The 26282-nt window shown below is 47.8% G+C and overlaps 1 protein-coding gene across 4 annotated transcripts in view; it reads right to left on the reverse strand.

Annotated features, from left to right (window-relative positions):
* Positions 1–26282, reverse strand: part of NUP153 (nucleoporin 153) — a 454031-nt gene that overhangs the window by 160263 nt on the left and 267486 nt on the right. For all 4 annotated transcript variants that reach the window (XM_078687970.1, XM_078687971.1, XM_078687973.1 and 1 more), the window contains one exon: positions 1285–1335. In XM_078687970.1, coding sequence (XP_078544096.1) covers positions 1285–1335 — 51 coding nt within the window. The remainder of the gene's footprint in view (positions 1–1284; positions 1336–26282) is intronic.

The following is a 26282-nucleotide window of genomic DNA, read 5'->3' on the forward strand; positions in this document are numbered from 1 at the left end:
CTTAGGGTCTGGCTGCCAACAAAGAAGACAGAGTGATTATGCATTAAATAAGGCACTGCAAAAAGGTCTGACGAAAGTAATGGCAGGGGAGGGTCTGTGGTAAGATCTTTAATGTTCGAGAATAAGCAGGCATTATGTTAAGTAAAGATTAAATCGTCAAGTAAGGGTTAATGTTAGGCACAGTGTGAAGTCAGGGTTATGCAAAAAGGTTTAAGGATGGAGTTAGACGGATTTTGGGTCTGGGAAGACCTCTGCTAGGTGACTGATTTAAGCAGTTCCATTTAGCAGTGAAGGGGAAGCAGCGGATTTACAGTTCTGATTAAAAACCAGAGTATGAAAAAGACGTTTAAAGGTCTAGAAAATGTCTCACCTATGTTTTTAATTAATTTGGATTTCCCCATGCAGAGTAAACATTTTGCTGCATGGGTTTCCCACTGAAACTAGGGGCTATGGCTCTTTCTTTTGGTTGCAAGTCTTTTAAGAGTTTATTTGTTCCTAAAGACTAAATGAAAATACAATACAGAAAGACTGCCATCCATGAGTTGTGAGACTACTGCGACCCCAACTAAACCTTTATATAGTCTACCAGCTCCTGTACTTGCTTTCACTATCAAGAACACCTATACCCAAACACTCATACTGTTGTACTTGTGACTAAACTGAAAAGATTTGCTAATTTTTCGACCGGTGATTGGAAGCAACAGCTTGCTGTAAACTCCAAGAAGTCCAGAAGTTTTGAAGGCTGACAATCCTATTTAGAGGATTCAGCAGGAATAAGCACAGCCAAAATGAAGATGTCATACAAGTGCTTTCTGCCTTTTGCTATAGGTTGTAGATGAACATGTTGATTTAGGGGCAGATTAACATCAGTTAGCAGCAACCTTTAAGTTCACATCATATCATTTTTTGGGAAATGTAGCTTTGTGGAAAGTCGAGGAGATCGGACGATTCTGGTGTAGCCTTCAATGGGTGTAAAAACAGTGCACCGAGGAAGGTGTTCAAGGGACAGAGGTGCTTGGTGTTGTGACAGGGAGCTTCAGACCGGCACAATACCAGTCATTCCTAGAGGTACCGGGCAGCATTTACCAAATACAAGCATTTCACGTTACCATAATTATGAGCAGATTTAGCTGCATGCAATTACGTTACACACAATACATATTCCTCGATCACAAAAGCCTTCACAAAATGAAAAATCCATCAAGTATTGCATATAAGGTAACAGATAACAGTGAAAAAAGCACACTGGAAAGCACAGCACATCCGGTCCAATTACTGACCAACCTTTTTCCTTGAATGAAATTCTGCTGCATCCAAAAAACTTCTCTCCGGAGTCTAAAACAAATTAATAAAGAGTAGAGTAAATATCAGTCAGAAATTCAAATACGCGACAGAATAAGGACTGGAGTGTAATTAAAACTGGTAGATATTCTAGTATATGCCTAAAAAGTACAATTAAGCTTCATCTTTACTGATACCCAACATCATCAATCAATCAGCATTGGTTGAGTGCAGCACTGTCACCCCTGGGGGTATCTGGGTTCTGGGGTGCGAGGTCTTCATCAAAAAGCCAGGTCATGAGGAAATGGCAAGAAGAGGGAAGAAACGAGAAGAAAAAGGAAAAACAGAGGGCAGAAAGACAAGAGAGTAGAAAGGCAAAACCGAAGGCGGGCAAACAAGCAGAAAAGCCCAAACAAAGGGCAGGACAACTAGCAGAAAAGGCAAAACGGAGGTCAGAAAAACAAGCAGAAAGAGCAGAAGAGGACAAAACATAGGGAAGAAAAACAAGGAGAAAAGGCAAAACACCCAAACACGAGCATAGGAAGCACAGATGGCAGCAGGTAGACAGGCAGCAGAGGGTAGCGGACTGCAGGCATGCTGGAAAGGGGAACTTTCGCAGGGGAGGCTGGCACAGGGACCTGTTCAATGGGGGGGTCGTACTGAGTAGGTCCTAGGGGGTGGGGGGATGGACGGGGCGCCGGGAGGAGGGAAACGTCGATAAGGAAGAAACTAGCATAAAAGACAAAACAGAGGGCAGAGAAAGGAGCAGAAAAGGCAACAAGCATTTACAATGCAATGGTTTCGCCTTTGTTAAAGTTAGAGCTATTGGCATTGCTCTTGACATTTTTATTTATGTATTTTTTAACATAAATAAATGGCATTGTCATTTACAATGCCACTAGCTTTATCCCTCGCAAATGACACACACAGAGCCCCCCCACACACACACCCACAAACAGCCCCCCACACACACAGCCACGCAAAGCCCTCCACACACAGCCACACAAAGCTCCCCACACACAGCCACACAAAGCTCCCCACACACAGCCACACAAAGCTCCCCACACACACAGCCACACAAAGCTCCCCACACACACAGCCACACAAAGCTCCCCACACACACAGCCACACAAAGCTCCCTACACACACAGCCACACAAAGCTCCCCACACACAGCCACACAAAGCTCCCCACACACACAGCTACACAGAGCCCTCCACACACACCCACGTGGCACAAGCAGGCAACAGGGGCAAATGGAGGCACAAGCAGGCAACAGGGGCACACGGAGGCACAAGCAGGCAACAGGGGCACACGGAGGCACAAGCAGGCAACAGGGGCACACGGAGGGACAAGCAGGCAACAGGGGCACACGGAGGGACAAGCAGGCAACAGGGGCACACGGAGGCACAAGCAGGCAACAGGGGCACGAAAACTGAGGCACAAGCAGGCAACAGGGGCACGAAAACTGAGGCACAAGCAGGCGACAGGGGCACGAAAACTGAGGCAAAAGCAGGCAACAGGGGCACACGGAGGCACAAGCAGTGACCTGAGAGGAGCCTCAAAGTCCTGAATAGGCTCCCTGTTGTACCCAGGACAAAGAAGTGGACTCAAAGGGCCATAATGCTAACCCACTTCTCAAGCTACACGTCTACAACAAGCCTTTAATACAAGTGCCCAGCGGCAGCTGGACCTGGATTGGCCTGCAGCTAAAGCCCTCGCAGCAGCCGCCCCTCCAGGAGCCGATCCATCCCTGCTCACCAACCTGCCAGCACTACCCCCTACAACCACTTAGCCTGGCTCCAGCGCAATATGAAGGGAGAATGTATGTATTTATTTATTTAATGCATTTTTATATAGCGCAGACTTCACCCAAAGGTGTCAGAGCGCTTCACAATAGAACCAAGTACGTTACATGAGGAGAATATTACATATTTACACGTTACAGAAACAAACGAGAAGCAAAAAAAAAGGTACAATAAAACAATAGATGGCAGTCACACACAAAAATACACTAAAGGATAAAGAATGCACAGGCATACATTACAAATGTTCAAACAGTGCAGCAAGTACCTTCCCTAAAGCATAGCAGGCCCCGTGAGACCGACCCCAAAACCTGCCCAATTAGCTGCATTGGCAGCCAGTAAACACTGATGTGGCAGCCAGCCACACACTTCCCTTCATCTCAGGAGCGAAAGGGAACGAGAAGAGGCGAGAACCCATCACCCAAAGTAAAGCAGGCCCCGTGGCACCGAGCCGAAGGAGGTGTACAGGCGGCCCTCGCCTCCATACTGACATGCTGGCCTGTGTGGAAGCCCCCAATAGAAGTTTTATCCCGCACCAAGGCACTCATTGGCACACGTGGCAATGCACCTGTACATCCTTCAAGCTCAGGACACACGAACACATGCCAGTTGCACCTTATCTCCGTGTCTGGTGGCAACTTAGCATCCGGCCCTAAACACACACGTACTGCACTGTTCGTTGTGTGGAGCGCTGTCTAGTGCAGGCTTCTCCAACGAGTGGCTCACCAGCTACCTATCAGTAACTCTCCTGTGGGCAGCCATGCCTGTTAAATTAAAAGCTATTGCTTTGTTAATTTAATATATGGGTACCAAATTTGAAAAAGGTGCATTTGAAATGAAAAAGTATATGTCCCTAACTCACAAGATGTTATTTGGAGAACATGGTGGAATTTTTAAATGACATTTAAAGCGGATATTGGAGTGATTAATCATGCGGCACTGGGGAGACATCCCTATTATTACCTTGGTGCCAGTAGCATTGCCCCTACGTAGAGGCATTCCAAATTGATAAGACCATTTTCACATTACTGCTGGTAGCCTATCCTGATGAATATAGGCGATCACTGCTTGTAACTTTGCATTTGATGCCCCCTGATGTAATCTTGTATGATGTGGCCACTATGCAAGGCTAATAGTAGCTCGGGATGATTTTCATTGAACAGAAGTAGCTCTTACTTCACAAAAGGTTGGAGAACCCTAGGACTACCACAATAAAGGCGCTGGTGCATCACTACCACCATCCCCAACCTCCCAGTGGACCTACCTACTGCCCCCCGCCCGCACCTCAGCCACAAACAAACTATCCATTCTATCACATATTGACTTTGTATTGACCCTGTACAGCTCTCAGCTTCCTTTCGGATACGTTCGCGTGACACAAAAATCACCAACATACATGTAGTAAAAAGATATATAATAACAATTCAACAATACATTCTTCATGATGCACTCTACTTCCTTCCACTGTACTAAAGTGACCACTTGACAACTACTTACATGCATGCGAGAATGCAGCCCGGCCACTGTACGTTTTCAAGCTCGAAACGGATGTCATTTGGAAATAACTTTAGCACTTCCGGGCTAGCACAACAGCCAATCCCACGGTTTAGGTGGGGTAGTGCTAATATGTAACGTAATCCAGGATTGGAGGTTTAGAGTCACTTTACCCAATCTTAGTCCGCTGCACAGAATTCTAAATGCTGATTGGCTGCAAAGGCTACATGTGCTTTTGCCCAGGGTGTAATCTGGCGGGTACCGCTCACGCTCAGTTGTGTGTGGCGGTTGGTGTGCGTTTGAGTTTGCCGGGCGACGTTACTCTTGTTCGTCCCGTACAAATTTAGCTAGCGTGAGGCTGGCTGTGGTTTTTGAGGGGAGTAGTGCGGGTTAGCAGAGCAGACCCAAGTAGTCACTGAGTCATGGGGGGGACCAGGAACGCGTTGTCACGTGGGTTGGATCATTTTGTCAGGCAGGGCACTTTTGGCTGTTTACCACTTTCTGGGGTGTATGGCTAACTAGGTCGGTAACTGTTTTACAAGTTGCGACCGGGTCCCGGCAGAACACCACGTGACATTCCATTTTGACGATACGGAGTGTTCCCCGCGCCCCCTCCGCTCCACCCTCGTCAGGCTCCTCTCCGGTCTCCCTCCAGGCATGGGAGACCGGCAACACCGGCAAAGGCTTCCCCCAGGCAGGGGGAAGCGGCAAACAGCAAGGCTTCCCTTTCCCTCCCCCGGGCTGCGGGTGCGGGACTTCCGGCCGGCCGCGAAGGGATTGGCCGGCCGGCCAGGTACTTCCGGGTCGCCGCGGGCAGCGCGGCAGCCCTCGCTAGGCAGGCAGGCGGGCAGAAATCGCGAGGTGGGCACTCGCTGGGGGCGTGAGAGGACACGGACGGCGGGAGGGGGCGGGAGGGGGCGGGAGAGGACACGAACGGCGGGAGGGGGGCGGGAGAGGACACGGACGGCGGGAGGGGGGCGGGAGAGGACACGGACGGCGGGAAACGTGCACAGGACAGCAAGGGGGGCGGAAAGGCACACGGAGGGGGCGGGAATGGACAGCGCATCTGAATTCACTTTCAGTGAAAGGGGAGGGAACGGGAAAAAACGTAACTCCGCCCTGGGAAAAAATCTCCGGAACGCCCCTGAATCTGGTCCAGCCTTGATGGACAGATCCGGCACTCAATGGCTAGCCTCCATTTATGGAGCTAACCAATGAGAGCCGGGGGACGTTCCAGGAGTCCTTATTGACGACATAGGATTTCACCTGCGCTGAAGAGCTGCGCAGCCTTCGGCAGGCGAAACCCAAAAAGAGCAAGAAACGAACAGAGGAGGTACAAACAGAGGGCAGCAGGTAGACAAGCAGCAGAGTGTAGCGGATTGCGGGTAAGCTGGACAGGAGAACTGTCGCAGTGGGAGCTGGCATGAGGACCTACATCAAGAATGAAGTAGACATCCGAGTGCAAAATACATCAAAGAAAATTAAGTATAGGTAAAAAAAAAAAAATTAACTATCGCCACCACAATCATCTGCATACAGCTTTCGTCAAAATCCCCTATCCTCAAACATTGGTTTAGGGCTCCTGCGAAGGTGGAGCTAGGTGCAGACCATGGTGGCCGCAACCTGCTAACAATCATTGCCTACACTAATGAATGCAAAGAACCCCACCTGAGCCACATTCATTCCTACTTGATGGATGACCGCTCCTCTGGGCTGCTGGGATGGCAACCTTGAAGGGGTGCTGATGCGAGATACTACTATCGACAAACATCAGGCTTAAGTGGATCTCTGGACTGCAGAGGTGGTGGTGAAGGATCTTTACCTCCAATAAACTGTGTGCCAGCAATACCAATCGAAGAGCACTGGAGCAGCCTAAGACATGCTGGAACGCCTTCTTTATCGCAGCAGCAGGAAAAAGCGCTGGTAAACCGAAGAGGATTAAAAAATATGACCAGGGCAAAATCGCTGGACGATTGCTTGCTGTCCAATTGTGTCACCGCGAGTCACAGCTGGCGGTCTCAGGCATCTGGGGAGTTGTGTGGTGCGCTTCTGACCAAGCCCTTGGAAATAGTGGAACGGTTTGTGATGATCTATTTAGAATTACCACTCTGAATCTATCGCCTCGGACACAAATTGGGACTTTCCTGTCGCTGTTTCGCCTACCCTCTTTAACAGCTGAAGGACGGGTGTATCTGGAGGGTGATTGCACAAGCCTCATCCGGGACCAGGGGCAGCACACGCACTTCTGAATCCCATAATGCACGAGAATTGGCCCAAAAGAGAAGCTGTGTTCACGACACAAGGCCATACTGGTGAAATGAATATCCTCTTGGACTCCCAGTCCTGGGGGAGTGGCAGGGATTCCACTTGGGTTTGTTTTTACAGCTGTAGTCTGCATGACCATCCTCTTGGGGTGGGATGATGTGTGAGAACGCCATCATCGGGCCCCACCAAAGAGGCCAAGCGGGTTGTGTGAGTGGGCATGCAGTGAAATTAAAGATAAAAGTGCCTTCAGAGTATCTATAAAAAAAAATTAATAGTAGATCCCTATTACACGAGTAAAAAATATGTATGTGTCTGGGGATCTACTATTAAAATTCTTTTTATAGATACTCTGAAGGCACTTTTATCTTTAATTTCACTGCACGCCCACTCACACAACCCGCTCCGCAGTCTTCTGGCGTCACAGCACACCAAAGAGGCACTCGGCCTCTTTGGTGGGGCCCGATGATGAAGCATGACACTGACCAGGTCGGTGTGAGGGCTTTCTTACCTACCTAAGTTGGGCCAGGTAACCTCCTGTTTTTGTGTTGCTCCGTCTCTGTGGTTGTTGAGACAACTGACCTCTCTTCTTTTGTTTATACATGATAACCGGGGACTAAGAGGGTGTCCTTGAATCTCCCTGCCTCTCCTTTTGTTGATTTATAGTACCGAAACAGCCTTAATTAAGACCACAGAGGAAATTTGTGCCGCACTTGACCGTGGTGGATCAGCAGCTCTGTTCCTTCTTGACCTGTCCGCGGCATTGGACACCGTGGACCACATCTCACTGTTAGAATGGCTGAAAGCTATTGGGCTTGGAGGGAAGGCCATGTCGATTTTAACATTTTTTTAGAAAGATAGGTCCCAGATAGTGCAACTGGGCGATTTTAAATCCACACCTTGTAAGCAGCCTTGTGGGGTGCCACAGGGCTCCTCTTTGAGCCCTACACTTTTTTATATTTACACGTCCGAACTAGCACCCATGATCAGAAGTTTTGATCTAATTCCTACCTCGTACGCAGACAATACTCAATTGGTTATTTTAACCATTGATAAGGATGCCGATCACGCCAACAAATTGCACAAGTGCATTATCTCCTTGAGTACTTGGATGAGCAAGCACTGTATGAAGCTCAATTCGAGTAAAACTGAGGTGGTTCTTTTTGAAAGACTGGCCCCTCTTTGGTCACCAGTCTAGTGGCCAAGTATCCTGGGCCCCCCTTCCTACCCCGGTAGTGAAAGCTAAAAATCTGGGGGGTCACAATAGATGAGAATCGCAAGTCTCTAAGGTGGTGTCTTCTGCTTCCCTTGTTTTGTCTAAACGAGACTATTGTAATGCCTTATATATGAATTTACAGTCTAATCAACTCAGAAGACTGCAGTCGGCACAGAATGTTGCAGCTAGATTAGTGCTAAATGTCCCCAAACATCAGTCCATTAGGGCCGGAATACAAAAGTTGCACTGGTTGCCAGTAGCTCAATGTCTGAAATTCAAGGCACTGTGTTTAGCATATAAGGCACTACAAAGAGTATGCCCACGATTTCTTTGGCATATCTTTAACTGGCATTCCCCCAAAAGACAACTGCGTTCCGCTTCTGCCTTCTTGATGCCGACGTACAGAATCAGGACGATGGACTAGTGGGGGAGGAGTTTCAGTCATAGCACCATTCGGCTCCGGAACACTCTCCCGCTTGCTCTTAGGAAGATACCTTCTCTGATAGAGTTCAGGAAAAACCATAAAACATGGCTATTCAAAAACTAAGCTCTCTGTACAGTCTGGGGTGCGAAAGCGCCTAGACACCCAAGGGTATTAGTGCGCTATAAAAATTTGGAAAAATATAACAGATCCGCAACTGTTGATGCAGAAAGAAAGGAACTGACGTAAGCATGATGGGGTGGCATCTATATAGCCACCATGCACGTCACATCCATCGCAGACGACATCAACTTAATGCAGTCAGTGGCACCTCCCAGCGCACAGAGGTACTGCTCAAGATTTACCAGATCCAGTCTAATGCCTGAGAAATATTCTAAGATGAGGAACCTGCAGTTAGAAGTCTTTTCTGAGAAAAAGACAGTCACACTTATGTACCAAGCATCGGTGAACCAGTGCAAGGCCTTTCTGATCAGCTTTAGAGACAGATGGGTCCTTGAGATTAACAAGCCAATTAGTTACAAAGGCACAAGCAGCAAACAAGGCAATGCCCACAAGATATACAAGAATGCACAATTCCAGCTATTAAATCACACTTTATACACAGCGGCTACATTACACCCAAGTGAATACACAAGCTCTTCCTGGATGTCCAAGAATTATTCTTGGGGCAGGGGGGCGCATTGTAGATGCATCGTATTATCACATGATATGGAAATGCCCGGTTTCAGATTTCTGGGATGAAGTCAAACAATTCATAAGAAGCGACCAATGGGAACAAGGAGTGTATCCTTGGAACATCCATACTTGCTATATAAGCCCGTCCCAATGGGAAGAAAGTTACTGGAAGATTATGGATCTGGCCCGACCTCCAGAATGCATCAAACTGCATTGAGCTGGAAGACAGCTGAAGGTCCCAGTTTGACTAGTTGGATGGGAAAAGTGTTAAAGAATTATAATACACATGGAATCTCAGAGAGGGCCAAGTAAAAAAAGAGCATGGAACAACCCCATAGTCCATATCTTATCAGGAGCCCCAACAACATTCATTCATCCCATTGCCTCCCCCCTCCTCCGCCACTCATCTCATCTGAAGAAAAGGGGCAGAGTAAACAAAAAACTAACCCGACTTAGATCTCTGCGAAATACAGCTGGCAGTCTGCTGCTACTGGAAAGCAGCAATAAATACACAAGTTCACTGGCAGTATCATCAGTGGAGGGGGCCCTACTTGTTAATTTAAGAGGTTAAATTTTGATTTTTTGTTATTGCCTTTTAAACACCGTAAAGCTGAGGTGAAATACAGCTGTATTGTCTGCATGATAAGATCATCACTGTTGCCATGTGAAAACATTCATGAAAATGGAAAACTGAACACATCTTTGACAGTTGTTACATGGTGTAAAATACAATTTGGGCTTCAAAGCTTGTGTTAAACTAAAACTGTTCTTTGCACCAAGTGGAAAAAGAAAAAAAAGTGTGCTTCTCAAGCCAGTGCCCAGCCTGTTTAGAGTAGGAAAGTTTCTGTGGCTCATGTCAATGCAGACTGCAGCACAACATACTACTGTTCTATGAAACAGGTGTTTAAGGTTTGAATTGCAGTTGGTGGTCATTGGCGTTGCCACATTGCAGCTGTGTCAATTTAGGAGAGACGGCCACATTCATTTGTGTGTTAAGACGTACATCTGTTACATGACATGTACACTACTCAAATCCCACACTTCAACTTTCTAATGTCTGGAGGTTTTCTTGCCAAAGTAGCACAAGCAATGAATGAGCAAAATGCAGTACTTATGAACAAGTGTCTCCTGCACAAGAAAGCATACATTCAAGAGATTAATTTAACAGGCATGCTGCACCTTGAATGCTCTATTTGGACTCAAGCACAGCTGTTTGTTTCCAAATGGAATAAAGCACAGCTATCTTTAAATTAATGTTAATGTTTTATAAGAACATAGTGTCAACTCTGCAGTAGTTATTACAGCAAGCAATACAATGTCAGCCTTAGGCACGATTACACGTAGGTAAGTGCAAGAGACTGAATTTACAATAGGTAATGCAAAAGCTATAAGGCACCTATTTGAAGAGTAAATGTATAAAATGTCACACGTGAGAGACTGAACCAGAATTCCACATGACAAATGCATAACATGCTAGCTGCTCCATAACCACAAATCCTAGTAAATGTCCTAGAACTTCAGGCTTCTCACCATTTAGCTGTAGGAATTTGTGAGTCCAGGTTTGTGCCCACGGAGAGGATTGTGTCTCATCTGCATATGAGAGGACACGAAACCACAGTACCTTAGCACCTGAGCCAAGGGTGCAACATAAATGTTGAAAAGTACAGGGCTCAGTGATAAACCCAGAGAAACCCCTCTTCCAAATGACATGGCCCGAGATTTAAAGAGACCTTGATTGGTGGTCTGGGTACTATTGCTGAGGAAGCTTTGCAAGACAGCCAAGTGCTTTGCCTCAGACAGCAATCTCAGATAGTCTTTGAATTATGAAGGAGTGGGAGATGGTGTCAAAAGCAGCAGAGAGATCTAGCCCCCTTGATGAGCCATGGGTGGCCCAAATGTACTCTACACTGCTGCACAATAGTCTCCCACTGCTTGACTCACTACAGGAGAAAGGGACCTGGGTAGGTTTGAAGATGACTGGGGGATGGATTTTAGATACCCGAAAGATGGAGATCAGGGCAGGGCTTCGATTCATCCAGCTAAAACTCTTCCATAGCGATCATTATACACAGACCCCACTATTTCCGATGGGGGAGGACGGACGATGATCGCTGTCTACAGGGATGCCAGATGAAGGGATCCTGATTTATACGATTCGGGAGTGCTCAGAGCTTACAGGGAACCAATAGGCAAGAGGCGGTCAGACATTTTGGATTGTGTAGTGCAGATTACGCCACCTGCTCTCCCAAGACATTGGGGTTGTTGTTCGTGTGTGTGTGGTGGGGGTGGGGGGGGGGGGGGGGGGGGGTCTCCATGGATCAAAATGCCTCTATTTTCAGTAATGTGGCCTTGATGGTGGTATGTTAAGATCTCCTTAAATACTGGGGATGAGGCAAATGGAGACTATGCAGGAGTGTGACGAAGGCATGGACTGGTGAAAAGGGCAGAAATGTGTACCGTGCAATGGGGTGCATGCATAAAGTTGAAAAAATATGGGGTCAATGGATGAGAGCACGAGGCGTGACTTGGTAGAGTTCCAGCGTAGGATGAAGGTGTAGGAGCAGATAAGGCCCTGTACAGAGCAAGTGGGCCAATGGGGCGGCTAAACAGTCTATAATCAGCTGCGAAGGGCGGCATAATCTGGAACTATTGTGGGGAACTGAATTTTGGAGGCTGGAAGCTTGAACACATGCCTTCTACAGTGTGTGTGTGTGTGTGTGTGTGTGTGTGTGGTGGGGCGGGGGGGTTGATTTGTTGCCTTTTTCGGTCAAAAATTCTACAAAAATATGTATTTAAAAAATGAAGTTGAGATTTTTTTGCCACTGTCTCTATTACACTATTCAATTGTTAGAAGGAAAATGCTACTTACCCAGTACATATCTGGTCTTGGCATGTTGAGCTGTAGATTCACATTCTTTGCATAGACTGCCATCTAGAGTTGGTTCCGGATGTTTGCAATTTGTTTTTCTTCAAAGAAGTCTTTTCCAGTCACGGGATAGGCGACTCCTACTTTCTGCGATAGTGCGCATGGGCATCGACTCCATTGTTAGACTGTTTTCACGCAGAGGGTGATAATGGAGTTATTAAGAGTAGTAGAATAGAGATGTCCATGTGTATGTATCCAAGTAAAATATCACTGCAACAGGTATAGGTACCCGGGGAGGTGGGTGGGCGCATGTGAATCTACAGCTCTACATGTCAAGAACAGATGCAGTAGCATTTTTCGTTCAAGGCATGCGAGTTGGAGATCACATGCTTTGCATAGACTATATAGCAGTAATCTCCCAAAGCGGTGGCTAACATGTAGCTCTTGCAGTGATTTGAAAGAGCGTATGCAAAGCTGCCTGGCCCACAGGAGCTTGCTGTCTTGCTAACATCTACACAATAGTGTTTTGTCAATGTGTGAGGTGTAGACCATGTTGCAGCTTTGCATAGGTCATCTATAGGGATGTTTCCTAAGAAAGCCATAGAAGCCCCTTGTTTGCGAGTGGGGTGCGCTCTAGGGGGAATTGTTAATGTTATTTTCGCTTTTCCATAGCATGTCTGAATACATTTGACTATCAAATGTGCAATACCAGATTTTGAGATAGGATTGCCTTTATGAGGTGGCAAAAGCCACAAAGAGCTTTGTCTTACATAAAGGTTTTGTCCTTTCTATGCAGTAGAGTAATGCTCTTTTAACGTCTAAGGTGTGTAGAGCACGTTCTGCCACAGAATCTGGTTGAGGGAGGCAACTCAACAGATTGGTTGAGGGAGGCAACTCAACAGATTGGTTGATATGGAAGGCAGAAATCACCTTGGGTAGAAATTTAGGATTAGTCCAAAGAACCACTTTGTTTTGGTGTACTTGTAAAAAATGGTTCCGCGAATGGTTAGTGAATGAAGCTCACATACTCTCCTCAGTGATGTAATTGCTATGAGGAAAGGGACTCTCCAAGTGCGAAATTGTAACTCACATTTGTGCAATGGCTCAAAGGGTGGACCCATCAGTCTGGTGAGGACAATACAGAGAATCCACACTGGGGCAGGTGGAAGTTTTGGGGGAATGACTCGAGTCCTTCCATAAATGCCTTAACAGGCACTCTGAAGAGACACAGATGTTGTCTATTTTGAAGGTTTGTGGCTATTGCAGCAAAATGTAAGCATATGAATGTGTACACTAAATTTGAACGCTCTAGATGCAGTGAATAGCAGATGATTTTCTGAACTGAAGCATCAAGCGGGTTGATTTGATTCTTATTACAATAAATAACAAACCACTTCCACTTTGCTGCATGACAAGCGCTTGTAGATGGACGTCTAGCCTCTTTGATAATGTTCAAGCACTCTGGCAGACGGTTGAGGTAGCAAAATTCTATGACTTCAAGTGCCAGAAAGCAAGGTTGAGATGACCAGGATCTGGGTGTTTTATGTCTCCACAGCTCTGCGTGAGGAGATTGGGTGTAAGATCTAGTTTTCGGTGATGGACTACTGAGAGCTCCAACAGGGTGGTTAACCACGGTTGACAAGCCCATGTGTGAGTAACTAGGATTAGTGTCAGGGACACCTGTCTGAGCTTCTGAACCAGTAGTGGAATACATGGGAGAGGCGGAAAAGTGTAGGCAAATTTCCCTGACCAATTCATCCATAGTGCATTACCTCTGGACAATGTGTGTGGATAGCTGGAGGCAAAGCGTGGGCGTTTTGGTGTGTGGCGAACCGATCTAGGTTTGGGAAGCCTCACATGTGAAAGAACAGGAGGAGAACTCAATGGAGGATTTCCCACTCGTGGATCTGTTGCCTCCGTCTGCTGAGCAGAGCCGCGATTTGATGGTCTACTCCTGGAAGGTGTTCCGCGAGGAGATAAATTTTGTGATGTTTGGCCCACGTCCAGATGGTCTGTGCTAATTGTGAAAGTTGAGGAGAGTGCGTCCCTCCCTGTTTCTCGATGTAATACATTGCTGTCATGTTGTCTGTGCGTATCAGGACAGCTTTGTGTACCAGGTGAACTTTGAGTGCTAAAAATATCGCTAGAAGCTCTAGATTTATGTGAACCTGCTTTTGATGCAGGCTCCACATGCCCTGAATTGAGAGAGCTTGGAAATGAGCTCCCCAACCAGTGAGTGATGAGTCTGCTGTTAGTAAGATCTGTGAAACATGATCGATGAAGGGCCGCCCTTTGGAAAGGTTTTGTGGATTCCACCACTGCAGAGAGCGAGGAGTGCGGACGTCCACCAACACTAGATATAATAACTGACCCTGAGACTGACTCCACTGACGTGCTAAGCATTCCTGAAGGGGACACATTGAAGTCTTGCATAAGAGACTATTAGGATGCAAGACGTCATCATTCTTGGAAGTGTTGAGGCTGGAACTGGGAAAGTAGAGTTTGAATGTTGCGGATTCTGGCCAGATTGGGATAAGCCAGAGCCTTTTGTGCATCTTGAGTGGCTTTCAAGTACAGAGGATTGAAGAAGGGACTTGGACAGATTCACTGAGAATCACAGATCATGGAGCAGCTGCACTGTTTTGTGAGTATGTCGTAGACAGTTTGCTTGCGAGCTTGCTTTTATGAGCCAGTCGTCCAAGTATGGGAAGACATAAAAACTGAGTCTTCGTAGAGGGGCTTCAACTACTGCCAGGCATTTGCTGGAAACCCTATGAGCAGTAGTGACTCCGAATAAGAGTTCTTTGAATTGGTAATGTTGCCCCCTACCACAAACCTGAGGTAATTGCGGTGAGCAGGGTGTATCAGAATGTGGAAAAAGGCATCCTTTAAATCTAAAGTGGACAGAAAATCACCTTGCTGAAGGAGCGGGAGTACTTGTTGGAATGTCCCCATATGAAAGTGATCCGATTGGATGTATAGATTCAGGTCTCAGAGGTCCAGTATAGGTCTGAGAGAGCAGTCTTTTTTTGGGAATCAAATAGTATAGGGAGTATACACCTGCCCTTAGAATATTGTACTGGGACTGGTTCTATAGCTCCTTTTTTGTAAGAGAGAGAACTTCTTGTTTGAGAAAGTTGAGATGTTCTTGTGACACTGCGAGTGATCTTGGAGGAATGTTTGGTGGGAGTGTCTGTAAATTCCAGGTAATATTGGATAATTTGTAAAACCTATCTGAGGTGATTATATTCCAGGTGGGTAGAAATTGGGAGAGACGTCCCCCGACAGGAGTGGAATTATTGGGGGGGTAGAGGAAGGAAGTCATTGTTTAGTGTTTGCAGGGAAAGTGCGTGTTGAGTTGCCTAATGCCTCTTCCCTTGCCATTGTTCAATCTTAATCCTCCTCTAAAGCAACTTCGTGACGAGGGCGATTGATTATTGCCCTTGTAAAAGGAGGAGGGATTATCTGATTAAGTGTTTTTGGAGCCACCCCTGTAAAAGGAGCGACAAAAGGATCCCCAATTGGAAGGATGCTGCAAAGCCCCCATGGATTTCGCAACCTATGTATCTTTTTTCATCTTGTCTTAAGAAGTGTCTACTGTTAGGTCGAAGAGTTGCTCTTTATCAAAGGGGTGGTTCAGAATAGAGGCTTGGACCTCAGGTTTGAACCTTAAAATTCTGAGCCAAGCATGCCTGCGTAGCAACACACTGGTGTTGACTGCGCGAGCTGCTGTGTCTGCTGCATCTAAGGCGCACCTAATAGATGCATTGGTAATTAATTACCCCCCTCCTGAATTAGGTCATTGGCTTTGGTTTTGTGCTAGTCTGGTAAAAACTACATGAATTTTTCTAGCTCATCATAATGAGCTCTGTGGTAGCGAGCTAAGAGCTTGTGCATTTGCAATTTGTCAGCGATTGGCTGCTTGCGATGCTATTCTTTTGCCCGAGGAATTAATTAATTTCGACTCTTTATCAGGAGGAGGGGCATCTCCTGCAGTTTATGAGTTTGCTCTTTTGCGAGTGTTGGAGACTACAAGGGGGTCTAATGGAAGTTGACCCCTGATGTAAGTTGGGTCAGTAGGTGCTGGCTTGTACTTTTTCTCAATTCTGGGGGTGATCATTCTTGCCCGCACAGGGTCTTTAAAAATCTCGTCAGTATGTTTAAGCATTGCCTTAAGCATAGGTAGTGTCTGTGTTGATCTCTGAGAGGAACTTAAGGTCTCAAATAGAAAATACTCTTCAAGGGCCTCTTTATGTAATTCCACCCCATGGTATTAAGCAGCTATACTTAGTAGCTCTATATACCCTATGTTGCCATCAGGTGGTGAGGGTTTGGAAGGGTATAGATCAGGATCGATGTCTGTGATTGGATCTGTATTATACTCCTCCCAGGGCTCATTAGTATCCTGTGGCCTATCTTCATCCCCATTCCCTTCATCTTGTGGATCAGGTGATTGAGGTTGTGGGGAATTTGTGGGTGTGATAAGCACATTTGGGTCAATGGGTAAAGGAGGTGTAATTGGAGGAGGAGAAGGGTTAGTACCCACATTCTTGCATTTTAAAGTAATGTGGTAGCCCTTTTGTCAGCCCATTTTCCTTTTCTCTGGCAGTTTCACATGAATATGTCCAGTATCTGGATGGATTACCAGTTTTTTGTTTCGGATCCGTGTTTGCAGGCGGATTGTCGAAACGAGACTATGGATGGGACAGTCATTTTCCCTGTGGGCACCGTACTTTTCAGTAGCAAGGGAATGGTCAAGACGTGCTTCGATTTCGATGCCGAAAGTTTTGGTTCCGCATCAACACAGGGCCAACTCGAGCCAGAAAGCTTGGAGTTGTTTCGGTGCCGGGCCAGAGGGTGTTCCAAAGTACAGCCATATGCTCCCAAAGCGCAGCCAACCCCTGTTTCGTCATGCACTACTTAGTGCGTCATGACTTCATCAGGGCTTCCATATCAATACTCTTATTTGCTCCTTTAATAATTAGTCCAATAAGTAAAGGTTCACCAACACTCTAGAAGTTATCCCAAAACACTTCCTGTACCGATAGCAAATTCTCACAACACTCCCTTGTTAGGTCGATAACTAAGTTATAACAAATAGTTTTCTTACCTGTCGGTGTAGTTTTGCAGCTTGAAGATCTTTCTGGATTCACTATGCTGTGCATTATTCCGCGGTCTTGTGGTTGGGTCCGGATTCGTAGTCTTTTCTTTGTTTTTTTTTTTTTTTTTCTTTCTCTTTGCCCAGGTGGGCGTCGGCGTCACACCCCCTTTGGGTGTATTTCCGGTGACGTCGGCATGCTTCCTGCGGAAGCTCCCACTCTTGGGCGCCATCTTCGGGTTCTTTTTTTCCGTGTTTCTTTCGTTTCCGAAGTAATGGCAATGTTCTTCTTAGTTTGTATTTACCGCTTTGTATTTTCAAAGTCTATTCTTAGTTAACCACCTCTTCTCTCTCCAGCCTCATCTTTCTGGCGGAGGTGGGTGGGTTCGCTAGTGAATCCAGAAAGATCTTCAAGCTGCAAAACTACACCGACAGGTAAGAAAACTATTCGTTTTGCAGCGTGAATCTTTCTGGATTCACTATGCTGTGCATAGATTTTGTAGCGGTTTCTCATCTCTGTGGCGGCTGGGTGGAAGATGAGCGTTGGGTGTTGAATATGTGCTGTAGCACCTTCTGTCCCACTTGAGCTTCCTTGTTCATTTGTATGTCCACACAGTAGTGCTTCGTGAACGTGTGCACCGAAGCCCATGTTGCCGCCAGGCATATGTCCTCTATGGGTGTGTTAGCCAGGAAGGCTATTGTAGCGCCCTTCTTCCTGGTGGAGTGGGCACGTGTCCCCTCAGCCAGTTCCTGTCCTGCCCGTTTGTGGCAGAGTTGGATTGTTTGTGCGATCCATCGTGCAATGGTCCTTTTGGTTACTGCTTTGCCCATGAAGCTGTTTGCGAAGGACACAAAAAACTGTTTCGTTTTCCTGTGCCCCTTTGTCCTTTCAATGTAGTGCATGACTGCCCTTCTGGCGTCCAGGGTGTGCAGAGCTCTCTCTGCGCTGGTTGTGGGTTTTTGGAAAAAACTCGGTATCTGTATAGACTGGTTCATGTGAAAATTGGATACCACCTTCGGCATGAAGTGTGGGTCAGTCCTCATCACAACTCTATCGTTGTGTATTTGTATGTATGGTTCTTGTAGCGTCAGCGCTTGAAGCTCGCTTACTCTGCGTAAGGACGTTATCGCAACCAGGAAGGCTGTTTTCATAGTTAGCATCTTTAGGGAGGCCTTGTGAAGTGGTTCAAAGGGCTCTTTCATGAGTTCCGTTAGGACTGTGTTCAAGTTCCATGCAGGTGGCGGCACCCGCTTGGGTGGTGCGATCCTTTTCGCTCCTTCTAGGAATCTCTTCACCACCTGTGATGTGAAGAAGCTCCTGCACGTTTCTCCCCTTGTGTAGGCTACTATCGCTGCCAAGTGAACTCTTAACGAGGATGAGCTAAGGTTCTTCTCCAGTAAGTGCGTCAGGTACCTTAGCACTGTGGAGTCCCTCTTCATCTTATTGTGGAGTCTTTCCTGTCTGCACCATATTGTGAATCTTTTCCATTTCGCAACGTAGCACTTTCGAGTGCTGGGCCTTCGTGCCTCCCGAAGTACCCTCAGGGTGCTTTCTGGTAGTCTCAAATGTGCGAACTCTATGTCCTCAGGAGCCACGCTACTAGGCTCATGCTCTCTGGCTCTGGATGCAGTACCTCTCCGTTCTGCATGGACAGTAGATCTTTCCTCCTGCTGAATCTGTGGGGTGCACACTGTGTCATCTCCATGATCTGCGAGTACCAGGTCTGCCTCGCCCACTGCGGTGCGACCAGTATCAGTGTCATGTTGCTCGCTCTGCACTTGCTCAGTACTCTGTGCATCAGTGGTATCGGGGGAAAGGCGTAGGCAAATGTCCTTGACCAATCTATCCATAGGGCATTCCCCAGTGTCCCCTCCTCGGGCTGCCTGGATGCGAAGTTTTGGCATTTTGCATTCTGGCGTGTGGCAAACAGGTCCACCGATGGTGTCCCCCACCTGTCGAACAGGTATCTTGTCTCCTGAGCATTGAGCTCCCACTCGTGGGATGCCGATGTCTGCCTGCTGAGCCAATCGGCTTGTATGTTGTCCTTCCCTGGTAGGTGTATGGCTAGCAGGTCTATCTTGAGAGGGATGGCCCATCTCCATATCTCCTGCGCCAGCGTTGAAAGCGGTGCGGACTGTGTGCCCCCCTGCTTGTTGATGTAGAACATCGCAGTGGTGTTGTCTGTTTGTATCAATACCCTGTGCTTGTACAGTCTTGTTTGAAAGGCCTTCAGTGCAAGGAAGATTGTCTTCAATTCTAAGTAATTGATGTGCTTTGTGGCATCCGTCGGTGTCCACAGTCCCCTCACCTTGAGCTCCTCCATGTGAGCGCCCCATCCCTTCAGGGATGCGTCTGTGGTGATGGTCACTGTTGGCGTTGGGGGCGTTAGAGGCTTTCCCCTTGCTATGTTCTCCATGGTCCACCATGTCATCTCCTTCTGCACTGCGTGCGTTACAACCACTAGATCCTCCCAACTGCCTGTAGCTTGTGACCATTGCTCCTGTAGCCATTCTTGAATGGGTCTCATGTGGAGTCGTACATTCGGTACCAGGTGGATGCATGATGCCATCATCCCCATGATCTTGCTCGCCGTCCTCACTGTCCGAGCTTGTCCCTTCCGGTAGAGGCGAGTTTCCTTCACCAGCGCCCTCGCCCTCTTCTCGCTGGGGAACACCTTGCCCTGTAAGGTGTTGATCTGTGCTCCCAGGAAGATCTTCACTTGTTCCGGCTCCATTGATGATTTCTTCCAATGGATGGAGAACCCCAGGTTTATGAGCGTGCTGGTCACTGTATGTGCGTGCAGCTTGCATTTCTGGTATGAGTTTGCTTTCACCAGCCCGTCGTCCAGGTAAGGGTATACATGTATTCCCTGCCTTCTTAGGTGCGCTGCGACTGCTGCGAGGCACTTTGTGAAAACTCTTGGTGCCGATTTTAGACCGAAGGCCAGTGTCGTGAACTGGTAGTGGCTTTCTCCGACGGTGAACCTGAGCATGTGCTTGTGCTTCCTGTTCATTGGGATGTGCAGGTATGCGTCTTTGAGGTCTATAGTGACCATGAAGTCCCCGGTCTGCAACTGTGGGAGCACCTCTTGCAGGGAGGTCATTTTGAATTTTTGCGTTCTTATGAATTTGTTCACGAACCGTAAATCGAGAATGGGCCTCATTGTCTCGTCTACTTTTGGTACCAGGAAGTATGTTGAGTATACTCCTGTGTTTCTTTCCTTGAAGGGTACCCTTTCTATGGCCTGCTTCTGCAGGAGTTCTTTTGCTTCTTCCTGAAGGCACTGCAGCTGCTTGCTTGCTAGCGGCTTTCTTCTTGGTTTTCTGCTTGTTGGCCTCGCCTCCAACTCTATGCAGTATCCGAATTGGATAATGTTGAGGATCCATTTGTCTGATGTGATTCCTCTCCACTCCTGGAGGTGGAATCTTAATCTTCCTCCCACTGGTGTCCTGTGGTCGTAGGTGTCTAGTTTGTCTTGACCCATCTGTACGTGCTGCCCCCTGGGATCTTTTTTGTGGGTGGGCACACGGATTTTTTTGAAGTCACTTGGAGGTGGGCTGCTGGCCCCCTCTTCTATTTTGTCCCCGTCCATTTCTCCCTCGAAAGGACTGGCCTCTTTGTTGGTACTGCCAGGGCTGTTTCTGATGGCCCTGCTGACCCTGCGAGTCTGCCTGGTGCGTTTGCTGGAAAGCCTGGTGTGATGTACCTGGCTGGTTTCCGCCTCTTCCGCCGGGCCTCCGTGACGGGGTGCCCCTCTTGTTCCCTCTGAACTGCAATGCTCCCATGGATCTTGCTGTTTCGTTATCCTTCTTAAGTTGGCTGAGTTGCTCATCAACTGTTTGTCCGAAAAGCGTACTGCCGTTGAATGGTGTGTTCAGGATGCTGTGTTGCACCTCCGGTTTGAAACCGGATATCCTGAGCCAGGCGTGTCTCCTTTCCGTGACGCCCATCATCATGAGCCTGCTGGCGGTGTCTGCCCCATCCAGGGCCGTCTTAAGGCAAGAATTTGCAGCATTCTTCCCCTCTTCAATTAGCTTTTCGGCTTTCTGCTTGGCATCCTGGGGCAAGTCCTTCACCAACTGCCCCAGTCCCTCCATGATTTGGTACATGTGTCTGTTTACCAGGGCGTTGGAATTAGCCATGCGCCAGTGGGTCGCGGCATTCCGTTCGATCCTTCTGCCCACCAGATCCATCCTTTTGCTCTCTTTATCCGGTGGCGGGCCCGAGGTAGTGGGTACGTTAGCCCTCCTCCTTGCTGTGGCCGTGATAATGGAGTCTGCGGAGACCGTGCCCTGAATGTAGGCCGGGTCCTTTGCGGCATGCTTGTACTTCTTCTCAGTTCTGGGAGTTACTGCCTTGCATGTTGCGGGCTCCCTGAAAGCTTCCTTCCCCTGAGCCAAGACGCTCTCGAGCATCGGGAGGAACTGGCTCCTCGTTTGTGTTGGGAGCAATGTTTCCAGAAGGAAGTCTGCTTTCTGCTTCTCTTCGTCGAGCTTGAGCTTGAAAGCTGCTGCGGCAGATTGTATCACCGCGTTGTAGGCCCCGATGTCGTCCGGCGGCGAGGGCCTCGAGGGGTAGGTGTCGACCACCTCCTCCGGGCTGTCGGTGTCGACATCGATGTAATCTACCTCCTGAAGGTCATAGGGCGCCGACTCTGTGTCTGTCCTGCCCTCATCTTCCTCCCCATAGCTGTAGCTCTCGTGGGGATTCTCGTACTCCTCCTGGTCGTCGAACACCTCGACGTCCTGGTCTTGCTCGGTGACTTCGGCGACCTCTTCTTCTTCCTCCTCGACCGCCTCCAGCACTGGTGGCTTGGTCTTGTGAGGGATCGTGAAGGCCTTCATCCTTGCGTCGAAATCTTTTTTCCGCTGCATGAAGTTCTCCATTTCTGCCTCGAGGCGCCTTCTTTTCTTTTCCATCTCGGCCGCGTGTTCCGCGTCGGATGGTTCCGCCGCTCTCTTCGACGGATGGCTCGTCGCCGTGCCTCTCGGAGTCGAAGTTTTCGACGTCGAACCGGATATCGGGTCTCTGGTCGTCGTCGACAGTTTCGGGTCTTTCTCCCTCGTCGATCGATCCTTTTCGGGGACGATTTTCGACGTCTTCTGCTGATCAGCAGCTCTCGGCGCCGGGGACTCCTTCTCTGAGGATCCGCTGGGCCTGGGAGTAGTCGCGGACGCCGCCTTTTTTGGCGTCGGCGCTTTCGGGGTCTTGCCCTCGATTTTTCGAGACTCAGAGTCTCTCGGGTTCTTGGGGGCCGAAGAGTCTCCTACCTTGTCAGAAGTCTTCGTGTAATCGGTCTCTACGACCGTGTAGCTGTCGTCTTCGGCGGCAGCGTTGTCTTCTTCCTCGGAGGACATCCCCAGCTCGTAGAGCGACGGGGTCGGGGCCTTCCCCTGCAGGGCGGCGTGTGCTACCCTCTGCCTCTCTCTCACACGAAGGGTCTTCGGGGTGAAGGCGGAACAGGCGTTGCAGTCTCCGCTTTCGTGGTCCACCGGTAGGCAAAGGTTGCATACCGGGTGCTGGTCCTTCTGCGCGTACTTGTGGTGGCAGTTACGGCAGAACTTGAACGGCGTGTTGTCCATCCTCGAGCGTCCAGGGCCTCTCTGGTCGCGTGTTCGTCGACGGTCGTCGAAGATCTGGATGGAAAACGCCTTATCTTTGCTTGTCTTTCGTCGGTGAAGTCCCCTGGAGTCTTCAGATGACTTCTCCTCGTCTTTTCTGTATTTTCTTTCTTCTTTCTCCAAAAATGTCTGGAGCCCAAACGGGAACGATCCAGACCCGACCGCGGAAAAAAAGAATCTGAAGATGGCGCCCAAGAGTGGGAGCTTCCGCAGGAAGCATGCCGACGTCACCGGAAATACACCCAAAGGGGGTGTGACGCCGACGCCCACCTGGGCAAAGAGAAAGAAAAAAAAAAAAAAAAACAAAGAAAAGACTACGAATCCGGACCCAACCACAAGACCGCGGAATAATGCACAGCATAGTGAATCCAGAAAGATTCACGCTGCAAAACGTAGATTCTTAATTCAATATTCTTCAAGTCTCACAATCCGTTAAGTCTTCCGGTACTCAAGAGTACGCGATCATCTACCGACGTATCTGGCCCCACGGCAGTATCTATTTCAACTCCCGTACCAGTACATGCATGACGAAACACGTGTTGGCTGCGCTTTGGGAGCATATGGCTGTACTTTGAAAAATTATATAAGTTCCATGAAAGAAGAATTTTGTTGGATTTGGCGACCTTCTGGATATGTGATTAACTATAATTTCGAAAAAGGACCTGCTTTGAACTGTGAATACTTCAACTAAACATGGCTGTATTTACTATTGTTCTGGATATGTGATTAATTACAATTTGAAGAAGGACTTCATTTGAATTGAGAATACTTTAACTAAACACGGCTGTACCTACAATTGAAATATACGAACCTACAAAGGAATTTAATTAATTTCATATATTGTCTTGCTTACTATTTGTGTGCTCAGGGAGGAATTGTTTTCTAGTTCATGTTGTGCCCACTTTGTGGGTATTTGTGGGGTTGTTTGGTAACCAACCCCTCAACCCTTTGAAGCACTGCTCATTATCTAGTGATTGTTAACTTTGCCTGAATATTCAGTAGTGCACCCAAGTCACTACCTGGTTACCAGTAGTGTGTCTAACGCTGGAATCCTTCCTGGTCCAAATCTTCACCGAAGATGTCCGGTGCGGAGCCGCTTTGTTGGTGCATTTCATGACATTGAACCCGATGGTCACGGAATGTCTTCTTGGATCAAAACGACTGGCATGCGTCGCAGACTTGTTCGCTGTGTTCCGAGAATAGATCGAGATTGCACACTTTGTGCAAGTCAGTGCGCAGAAACTTAGCGCGACATAACCAGGACAGAATTTGAATGGAGTCCGTTCCATCGACTGCTAGCGAGCCGGACGGCCGTCCACGAATCTTCTGATCAAAGACGGACTTTAAACGATAGACAGAGAATGGGAAACGCGATCGAGAACAATACTGTTGAGGGTAGTGGATTGCGCATCGAGGGGAATCCGAGAAACTGTGTCAACATGAGCACCGCAATTCACATCCGAGCCTGATGGCAGAAAAAAACATTTAACAATGGATTCTATGCCCATGCGCACTACCACGAAAGGAGGAGTTACCTACCTCATGACTGGAAAAGACTTCTCCGAAGAAAAACAAAGTGCAAACATCCGGACCAAACACTAGATGGCAGGCTATGCAAAGCATGTGATCTACAGCTCACATGCCTCGAACATGGAGTTTCTGGTTGGCAGTGGTATGCACCCTGTACAACCAGGAACCACAATCCTGGTCACTGGAAATCAGATCCACTCTAAATTAACCTGTGCTCACCCACTGGTAGCTTGGCATAGAGCAGTCAGGCGTAACCTAAGAGACAATGTGTAAAGTATTTGTGCGACACATCAAACAATAGTAGTGAAAACACACAAAATTATACCACACCTGTTTAGAAAAACAGAGCTAAATGCAATTAACACAACAAAATCAATCACAAAAATCCAATATGTACAATCAGAGGTATACATTTTTGATGATTAAACTGAAATGTGCTTAAAAGCATAAAGCGCCAACCGGACTATCTGGTCGCGTTAGACCGGGTCAAATCCAATGGACAATGGAGCGCAGGTCAGATACAGGGACCAGCCTTGGCACGCTGAAACAGTACCTTGGTGTGCATTTCCGAAGGTGAGCACAGGAGGCAATGAGTCTTCGACAATCCTTTGGATGTAAATGATGCATCAACGCAGACCTGCACAAAGTTGGAGTTGCATCGGGAATGAAGGCAATGCGCACCACCGTCAGTGATGCAATGCCCTGTCCTCGCAGCAGCAGCGCTGCATCTGTCAATGGAGATGCAGTATCCTCGCAACAGCTGCGACGATGTGTTGGTATCAATGGAGATACACCGGTTCAGAGTGGCGCAACGACAGCAATGTGTGGATTTTGGTAGTTGAAGCCCCCGATACCCTCTTCCATGGGCCCAGACCTAGATTGGCACCACTTGGCAGGGCAAGACCCTCAGATGGCAGAATCAGGTGCTGTAGAAGGTGAGTTGGAAGTCTGATGTCCCTGACACTTCTCAGAAGGCAAGCCAGCAAGCCCTTGAAGTCACTTTGGATCTGGATTGGAGAGATGCAGGTCCAGTACTTCTTACACCCAAGAAAGAAGCCAGCAGAGTGACAGTCCCTTCAGGAGCACAACAGCTCCTTCCTGACAGAGTATCAACAGGTCCAGAAGTGTACTGAGTTAGTTGTGTCAGGAGTCCAGTACTTCTACCCAGTTGTGCCTTTGAAGCGGGTGAGACTTTAAAGAGTGCACTAAGTCCCTGTCCTTCCTGCAGACTCACTACAGGGTGTATGCAGCCCTTTGTGTGGGGACAAGAAAGTCTATTCAGGTGCTTCAGCTCCTCCCTGCCATTCTGCCCAGGATGGCCTACCAGGATGCAGATGGCACATCAATCACACCTAAGTCCCATTTGTCTGTGGTTGTCTAAAGGGAATGCACAAAGCCCAGCTGTCACCCACCCCAGACATGTATTCAGAGACAGGCAAAAGGAGATCAGCAGGAATTCGGGTTTATGTGGGTTAAGCTTCAGATGGTTGCTGGTTAGCGAATGATTGGTTCTCTTTAGTGCCTGGTTCATGATACCCACCTCCTCTGTCGACGTGACTTTGATGTACAGGTGAGTGTCATCAGCGTACATGTGGAAAGATATGTTTGCTCGTTGTAGTGTTTCCATGAGTGGTTCTACATACAGATTGAATAACGCCGGGGATAGTGTGGAGCCATGGGGAACTCAGATTGTATTTCTGGATGAAACTGATAGTTTGGTTGACTATGAATTTTTGCTATCTTTTTTCTAGGACAGAGCTGAACCATTTTAGGACTGTACCCTCAACTCCGATTCTATTTTTCATGTGATCTAGTATTTTGGCATGGCTTACCGTGTCGAACGCCGACAAGAGGTCAAGCAGGATTAGGAGACATGATTCGTTATGGTTGAGGGCAAGTAGAGCGTCGTCCACGATGTGCAGAATTGCTGTTTCCGTATTATGGTTAGGTCTGAATCCTGATTGAAAGTCATTTAATAGATTGAATTCGAAG

The sequence above is a fragment of the Lissotriton helveticus genome, chromosome 4_1, assembly GCF_964261635.1.
Source record: "Lissotriton helveticus chromosome 4_1, aLisHel1.1, whole genome shotgun sequence".
Taxonomy (NCBI): domain Eukaryota; kingdom Metazoa; phylum Chordata; class Amphibia; order Caudata; family Salamandridae; genus Lissotriton; species Lissotriton helveticus.